A 9400-nucleotide genomic window follows, 5' to 3' on the forward strand; every position below is an offset into this window, starting at 1 on the left:
CCTGACTAGTGGGACATTGAGTTTCCTAGTGTAGTGATTCTTATACCATGTAGCATCAAAAGCTCTATCAAATATGTATAAGAAGACCCTCTTTGAGTCATAATTGTGTCTTCTAGAGTTCCACTTCAATAACCTTATAGTAGAGCTATATTCTCAGTGTACGACAATAGAGCCCTAGAGCTACTAAAGACCACATAAGCATACGCATACACATATAAACCCATACATATTGTTACATGTACTCACTTACACATTAATATACATCTTCACACATTTACAAAATTACACATACACTAATGACATTTTCACTTATAATACACACAAAATCAAATAAACATACTTATATAGATATTCATGCACATTCATATACATATAAATATGTATATACTTACATACACACATACAAATACATTTTTACATTAGTATACACTTATTCATATGGTTATACATGCACGTACATACCCTCATGAGTCATACTCACATCAAGGTTTCCCCATAAACTTCATATGCAAATATTTAGTCATCCTATTCTTGCGTGGTGCAAGCACACACACTTGCAAACTAGCTTAGTGAACATAGCTTAGGCACCCTCACAACAATAAACTCTTGCAAGTAACTTCACATCAACACCCACAATTCTTTACAATGTTTTTTCCCCCATCTCTTGTTGTTGCTTTTTTTTCATGCATATCTCTATTACTCTTAGTCTCTTTGTATGCATGTCTTCTCTTCTATAATGATTTATCCTCAAATTACATATATGGCCTTCATGCAATTATAATCATGACTCTTACGCAGATTTAAAGGACTCTTACGCTCAGATTTAGGTACTTCTAATGTTGGTATTATTGATATTATGTTTTTGCAAGAGCATCACCTATGCATGGATAGGATTCGAAAGTATAACTCCATTTTACTAGGACGGTGGACTCATTTTTGGGTTCCTGCCTTTGGTCCCAACGGTCGTCAGGTTGGATTATGCATTGCTCTTAGACAACATTTGTAGTGTATCATCGTGTCAACAATAGTTACTACTATTATGAATACGGGCACAACTCCTTATTGTAAAAATAGGATCCCAGAAGGTTGGCTTGATGAATCTCTATGATCCTTATCCTTCAATTGCTCATATGTGTGATATGTTGTGGTTACACACAAAAGACCTTGTTGCAAGATTAACATGGGATCCGGGGGGTTGGTTTTGGTCACATTCCTTGGGGAATAGATCATAAAATTTCCCTTCTTTCAGTACTCAATAAAACTTGGAAGATCATTATTGCTCTCTCGGAATGTAACAATACAATACCAGTAGCTCAAAAATATTGGACCACGTGGGGTGTCTCAACTTTGCATTTAAAAACCTACTGGAGATGGATCTGGTCATTTAAGGGGCCAACTAAATTTGTTCTCTTTAGATGGTTATTAGTGCATATGGCATTACTAGTTGGTCATTCATTGAAACAGAATGTAGCACCCAATCTTTGGCAATGTGGTTTTTGCCATGAAGCTTATGAGATTGCCAAGCATGTCCTCTGGTCTTGTCCCTTGGCTTAACAAGTATGGAATAAAGTCCTTTCGTTATTCTTAACAATCAATGTTGTTTGCTTATTTTCATGGGGATCAACAATGTGGGGGGTGGTACATTCCAACTTGATGTTGTATGAGGCAAATGATGTTTAGGAGGCAATGGTGGTACATAATAGAATATTGATATTAGATAGCCCCTTTCAACAACCTCGAAAGCATGTGCGATCTGTCCAGGATTGGAAAACCATGACTACGGTAACATTATGGGCATTATGGAAATGTCAATGTAACCCACTTTATGATGTGGTAGATCTTCGTCTCTCAGATGTCCTGCTTGAGATATCAAAGAACTTGTTGGCAGTAGTCTGTAGCTAGTATGACAATATGCATGGTTCCTCAGAGATCGTGAACAAAAGAAGGAAGAAGCTTCATCACTTATGGAAAAAGTTGCCCATTTTTATAAAGTCAACTCAAGAGCCTCAATGGCACTATCGACGTCCATGGACCATTTCTTGAATATCAGTAAATCATGGTAGTGTACATCAGCAAATTCCAACACCTTCTACAAAGTCCTATCTTTGGTCTTAGGATTATTGTACATCATTGTACATAAAAAGCTGTAAGCTTTTGGGTAGACAAGTTCAAGTTGTAGCCTTCGAGTGTTTTTTCTTAATACTATTGAAGAAAATCTTTGAATAAAATAAAATAAAATTTATAATCATGACTAAGCCAATTCTTAAGCATAACTCGCCCAGACTATGTTTCTAAAATTGTGTTATGCTCCATTCTCCAATTCATATGTAGTTAGTGGCATTCTCTTTCTCATTTGGATGTCCTCAAGTTTTGATCCAAAATCATATATAATAGTTACTTAAAGCAAAAGCTAGGTAGCCACTTCTTGAAGAACCAAAGTATGGGTACTTTCTATACATTTTTTTAATGCATTTTACCCTTTATCCAACCTCTCACAATTAGAATACAATAAAATTCAAACACAACAATGATTATCTACATTAATGAGTATGATTTTGGTTAGAATATCTATTGTGTTGATAGCTTCTTGTTTGAAAGATGAAGGGTAGGGTGCTTATATTAGGTGTGGCACATTACTTTTTAGCAAAAGAGTGAAAGAATAGTTCTCTCTATGCTCAATCCATGACGTAATGCATCAATTAATGGCATCCACTAAATAGGCCACACTTTACCCATCCCTCATATTGGAGATATAAATATAGATATGGAATGCCAATTAACATGCAAATGCTCTTTTAGAATTTCCTTCTTCACACGAATCTCTTTTTTATTTTAGGTGTAAAACACATCAACACATCTCAAAAGTGAGGTAGCTAGTTATTGAAACATATTGCCTTCTCAAACATAATGATGAGTACTCAAAACAAAACCTAGGTAACCAATTATGGGGAAATCCAAAACAAATTCTTACACATAATGGAAAGAAAGCCAAATGTCTATATTGGGGACAACCAAATATATTTATTCAACGTCTCAAATTTTGCAATAAAACAAAATTTGAAGATGAATTTTACCATTTATATGAGTGAGAGATTGTTGAGGGAATATTTTATGTTCAGATGTTCCCATTTGGAAACTTAAGTTAGAGTTCTTGCAATGGGAGAAGACATTCTGTTCATTGTTTTTTAGTAAAAGGCTAAGTAAAAGTTTGCTTTATGCCGAATCCACTCCATCACAATGAAACAATACATTGAATGGTATTAGGTTTTATTTGTCGTGCATTACCTTGATCCGTGCATGTGAAATGCTAATTTACCCATTGAACATTGGATCATGTGAAAAATACTCTTATGTAACACTTATTGTAGTTCAAGTGCCTTGAAGTCCCGTGACATTTCTTGTCATTTCCATGAAACGAACGCTTGTTTTAACTTCACACGAAGAATGTAATTGGTTGGCACCTACGAAAACATGTGGTTCATGTCTTTAAAGATACCAGTTTTCAAGGATGAGATCGACCCATAGGTGGCCGAGCGTGACAAGAAACAACATAATAGTCCTCCATGTGCGAAACATAGGAATAAGGCTTAAGGGGAAGAGAGGAAATGGCAACATATATTGATTGAATTGGATGATTGAGAGGTTAGTCATGATCACGTTGTGGTGACTAGAGATTACAATGCCGTTGTCATGGTCAGGAGTAGGTCCAATCTCCATGGTATTTTTTTTGTATCATGGAAATGCATAGTTCGAAGGATTGCACTCCACGATCTTTGGATCAAACTTAATATAATCGACACTTAAAACTTCGGCAAATGGCAATTGTAAGTAATTATGACCAACTAATGAAGGATCGATCAATTAATGTAGGAGTGATTTGGAAGAAGCAATTTGATCACCAAAACCAACATGGAGCTAATTCAATAAGCTGTTGAAGTTAGTTAGACTGTTACTTCATAATGGTAGAGTAGCATCACGCATTGTTTTCATAACACGCAACTCCCTAACTCTTGATTGAATGAAAACACTGAGAATTCACAAAACATTCAAATTGTTATGAAATAATGTGTACAACTATGCAAATCAATCCATTTCGAACACACAGTAATAATTCTCTCTCCAATCGTTCTATTCAGAATCTCAAGAGCAATATAGGTAATTTCGATTTGTCCATTTCGAGTGGATTAAGTTATGCTTAATTCCCGAGTGCATGGATCGATAGATTTGATTGTTAATCCATTCGATCCATCAATAACACAATCAATTAACACAATCAAATCTATCGATTTTGATCGCAACTCTCGGAATTAAGCATAACTTAATCCACTTGAACAAGGCAAATCGAAATTAGCTGTATATTGCACTGGAGATTCATATAACGATTCGAGAGAATTATTATTGTGCATTCAAATGGATTTGATGGATAGAATTAATTGGAATGGATTGATGCTTACTGCCATGGCTCGTCGCCCACCAAGAAGCACTCTCCATTCTCATCCTCATGAGTGAGCACATAACTGTTTCCATGGAGTATGTCCAGTTCTGTGCAGCCTTCGGATTCATGAAGAATTAAAGACCAGTAATTCTTCTTGTTACAAAAGAAATCATTCAGCAGAAAAAAAGCGCAGAAAAGCAGAGTCCACAATTACCAGTCACGAATGCTTGGAACAGGCGTTGCAAGCCGGTCTTGAGGCTGTCGTAACCATCGTAAGAGCAGAGATCGATCTTCCTGCAGATCCGAACCCCGTCCACTCTCGCCTTCACAAAACGGCTGCCCCCGCTCGTTAATGGCGGGGCCGCTTGAATCTCAGGCGGTGGCCTGGGCCGTTTCCGCCGCCATTGTTGGTCAGAGAATAAGAATCTACCTGCGCCTTCATGAGCGGGAGCACCTGTTCGTGATGGCGATGGCGATGATGAAGGGACAGGAAGTTGCGACTGTACAGATCCGCCATGGCGATCTCCAGCATTACCTGCCAGGCTCACAAAGGGGCCATATTGGAGGCTTCTGCAGCAGCCACTTCCATCGCCAGGCAGTGGCATCCTGCCGTAGCCTCCTTGAATGTTAGGATGCGGGTGTCCACCATAGCTGCTCGATGAATGGGCGTCTGCAGGAGAGGCAAAGGTACTGATGGATTGCTTCCGGGAGGAGCGTAAGGGGGGCCATCCAACCATGGGTAGCAGTAGCAGGGGATGGACGACATCGCTTATGGTCTGATGATTAACGGGAAAGGGAGGCGGAAAGATCATCCTAATCCCTGCATCCCCATCGATCGATTGGGATACGGGTTCTGATTCATGAGTTGCTGCAGAATCAGGAGAAGCAGAAGCAGAATCAGGAGAATCAGCAGCAGAATCAGGAGGAGGCGCAGTAAGGAGGAGATTACGACGGAAGCTTGGGCTCCAGAAGCGGCGCCGCTGATCAGACGGCAACATCTACTTTGATTCAGGACATGGCGGAGCAGAAGCAGGAGCAGGAGCAGGAGAAGGAGAAGGAGAAGGAGCAGAACAGAGCAGGCGCAGGGTTCGCCAGTTGCAGTCAGTCTTTAACGTTAAGTTTAATAAGAAAAGGGGGCCCGGATATCGTTTGTCCGGTTTCACACTGGCCCATACCCTTTGCCGGCCCGGTACTCCTTTTGTCCGGCTTCACCCTGGCCCGCTCCTTTTTGTTCACCCGGAGCTCCTTTTCCCCGGTTTCATACTGGCCCATACCCTTTGTCCGCCCTGAGCTCCTTTTGTCCGGCTTCACACTGGCCCACTCCTTTTGTCCGGCTTCACACACTGACCCACTCCTTTTTCGTCCGCCCCTCTCCATCCTAGGCCAACCCAAATGCTTCGCCATATCACCACCACACTCATGCACTAGTGCCCATCATGTCCTTCTTCGCCATTGTTGCAGAATGCTTAGCATACAATACATGTAGAATACGTATGCCAAGTATCTTACTTTTTTTAAAAATACTTAAAATACGTTAAATATTTCTTAAAATTTAAAGTTTTTCTCAAAAAAAAAGTTTGAAAAATTAAATACGTAGGATATGCCAAATTCTTAGAATACATGAAAAATTATAAAATGGCAGTTCTAAAACGTAGAATGCGTGTAAAATACTTCAAAGTATTCTAAACGCAGAATACACGTTTTTTTAACAACAATGTTCCCTGCAACGGCGCAATGGATAAGAGGTTGATGGAACCTTGACACATATTATGGCTGGGTTTATGGTTGTTGGGCCATATCACAAGAGAAAGAACACTTTGGTTTGATACAAAGACTCATCTTGTCTTTGGCTGGGTTAGAGGTGGTTGGAGACCTAGCCTATGGACAACGATGCTCCAACCTTGCCTATGGATAAGCGCTAGACCCCACCTATGTATGGACAATGATTACCTGACCCCATCCACGTACAAGAGGTACCTAGACACCACTGCCTATGGACAACAATGTCCTAACCTCATCTATAGTAAGAGGTGCCTAGTCTCCACCTTAGACAACAATGCCCTTCCTTGCAATGGATAAGAGGTGCCTAGACCCCGCCGCCTACAGACAACAATGTCCTGGCCTCATCTATAGTTAAGAGGTGCCTAGTCTCCACCTTAGACAACAATGCCCTTCCTCACAATGGATAAGAGGTGCTGGAACCTTGACTATGGACAATAACTCCACATTCAATCACGTGCTTCCGCATTCTTGGCAAATAATTCAATGTCTCTTGCCCAACTATGACAACTCATGTTTGAATCATACTTGAAGAACACTACACTTGCAATTATTGCAAAAAGGAAAAGTTGTTTCAAATGTTGCCTTTTAGTGTCGCCTAACGTTGAATCATGGCTAGAAATTGTATTACGACTGCTTCTATAAAACTTCGTAATGCGGGTATACATCCCCTAAGAGGGATATCCCTTTTGATACTACATTGCTTATTGAAATAATGTTCACATTAAATTTTATGCAAAAGTCATTTGATGAGCTCTCCCTCATGTTGTATGTGGTAACAATGGATGAGGATAATACACGCAACACAATGCAATGCATCTATGCTTGTACACGTTGGTACGGAGGGCGAGGGAATGTCATATAGTGAGGTGATTCTTGGTACCCATTGGGCAAAATGGTATTGCATGGATGATTTGCATCGACCATGCAAGACGATGTAGCGTTAGGACAATCATAATAAGCAAGCTACCACCAAGCACGCAACAAACATCATGATGACAACCAACAATAATGGCAAAGCATCCATAAGATCTACATCAAGACAAGCATGCCTCTTTCCTTGATTGTTACTTGAATTATGCAATTTCATTGGTTCTCATAAACATCAATGTCTTGAATGGCACTAAGTTACCCATTCTTCCCCCTTGCACAAGCTCCCTTGATGGGACATTCATGAAGAAAACACGCTTCTGTAGGATGATACCTCAACATCAAAGAGTGCTATGAAGGCTAATGTTCACATTGATCACACAACATGCTTATACTCCCTTCTAGTTGTACATGCGAAAATCTATGATTGTAGTAACTTGTCATTATCATGTATGTGTCAAGATAAATGTGAAGATTTTCATAAACAATGTAGTTGTTAACTAGTGCAATTTTTATAACAAATATTCCATTACTAGTGGCCATGAGATTTTTACCATGAGACAATATTTTCCAAAGTCAGGACTATTTTTAGTGATAGTCACTTCAAGTACTCTCTTCTAAAACAAATTAGTGGTGCGTGCAAATACTTGTCACACTTGTTTTTGGATCATATCACCCCACTGAATATTGCGTTCTTGTTCCCATTCATACCTCACCAAGGTTTTACAAATGATATGAAGTACATATTATCATAGGGTAAAATAAGGAAAATTTTATGTTGGAACTTGGAGACTAAAGAGTTGGCTAAGATGTAATACAACGGAGCACGATAATGAGAATCCTTAATAATACAAACATAATGGTGCAACATCAAAGTGTGTGATTGGAGTCTACTAAAGAAGGGAAAATGGATAATGACAAGCCTAGGGTATGAGGTTGGGTTTCAATGGAGCAAAAGGCATACTATACTTGATGCACACAAGCATATGTTTAGTGGAACATGGCTGCCTTCACATAATAAAGGAGAATGATGGATGCTTTTATATTATATGATTCAATTGAAGAGGATATATTGGGGATGGTGAAGGCGATTCATGATATGAAGGTGTCTAGATTGTACCATATGAACTTTAAATTGAGGAAAAGCTACTAGATATCTAAATTTCAAATGAACATTCAATTCTTGTAATGGGTCCAGTGCATCCTCCTTGTGGTGACCTAATGGGATAGCTTTAGGGTGATTACATTTTTTGAGATGGGTAAGAATTCCTTGAATTAGGCTTATGGATTAAAGCATTCTTGCTATTTAACTATGAGTATGATGATAAGGGTTATGATTGTACCATTTCTTTTGTATTGGTTATGTCCCCAACAATTAAGGCTAGTGGGGGCTATACATTTTGCTATTTTGTGTTGCCGAGTGTCCAGTTGTTCTAAATGTCATTTTTCTCTTCTTCTTGCGGTTTAAATTTCTTCTTTTGAATAAGATGTTCTAAGTATATTTTAAACGTTAACCGATTCCATTAGTTTAGTAACCATTGTAAGCATGCTAATTCCTAACAAATGTGTCTGCCAATGGAATTAAGCTTTTGTATTGAAATTATTGTTTTGAAGCCGGATTGACATCTAATCTATTATAGGCACCATAAGTAGTGTTAAGAATTAGGTAATTAGGCAAGGGTTAATTAGTACCTAATTGTTAGAAATCGACGCTTTCAAAACCTTCACCTCTCGGCCACAACCGAGGAAACACGAATCAATGCAGAAGTAAATCAAAAACACAGAGAGAGACTCGAATGCACAGGGTTTAGCGTGGAAAACCCTAGACGGGAAAAACCACGGGAGTGCAAGACTCCAACTATCACTATACGCAGGGAATGTACAATGGCGAGCTGCAAGGCGACGACCTTGAGCTCGCTGTCCTCGCCACAGGCGGCGGTATTACACAGAGGCGTCAACCTCTTCCTTTCTCTCTCTCTCACTCTCTCTCTCGGCTGCTCTCACTTCCCTCCCTCTAAGTGGAAAACAGAAAAAATGAGCAACAACTACAAAACTGTTTGCCCTAAGTCATATTTATACACATATGACTTTCGGGCTATTTACAAGTATAGCCTCGAGGGCCCTTGGCAAACATATTCACAAATATGTCCCCGCATCCGGATCTCTCTCCGGGTACATTCGTCATCCGGCTCCGTAGCCGGGGTCTTCATCATCCGGATCCGAAACCGGGTCTTCATCATCCGGATCCGAAACCGGGTCTTCATCATCCGGGTCCGAAACCGGGTCTTCATCATCCGGTTCCGATACCGGGTACTC

The 9400-nt window shown here is 39.6% G+C and overlaps 1 protein-coding gene across 1 annotated transcript; it reads right to left on the minus strand.

The window, feature by feature from the left end:
- Positions 1–3087: 3087 nt before the first annotated feature.
- Positions 3088–5500, minus strand: LOC147853665 (uncharacterized). The gene is made up of 3 exons (XM_087332309.1): positions 4650–5500; positions 4455–4551; positions 3088–4027 (listed from the first exon to the last, which is right to left on the minus strand). Exons 1-3 carry the CDS (start codon positions 5431–5433, stop codon positions 3955–3957), a joined length of 954 nt encoding a protein of 317 aa, XP_087188435.1. The 5' UTR covers positions 5434–5500; the 3' UTR covers positions 3088–3954.
- Positions 5501–9400: the final 3900 nt, after the last annotated feature.

This window comes from Azolla caroliniana, unplaced genomic scaffold (genome assembly GCF_043228905.1).
Source record: "Azolla caroliniana isolate FFs.n. ecotype wild unplaced genomic scaffold, voAzoCaro1.0.p SCAF_16, whole genome shotgun sequence".
Taxonomy (NCBI): Eukaryota; Viridiplantae; Streptophyta; class Polypodiopsida; order Salviniales; family Salviniaceae; genus Azolla; species Azolla caroliniana.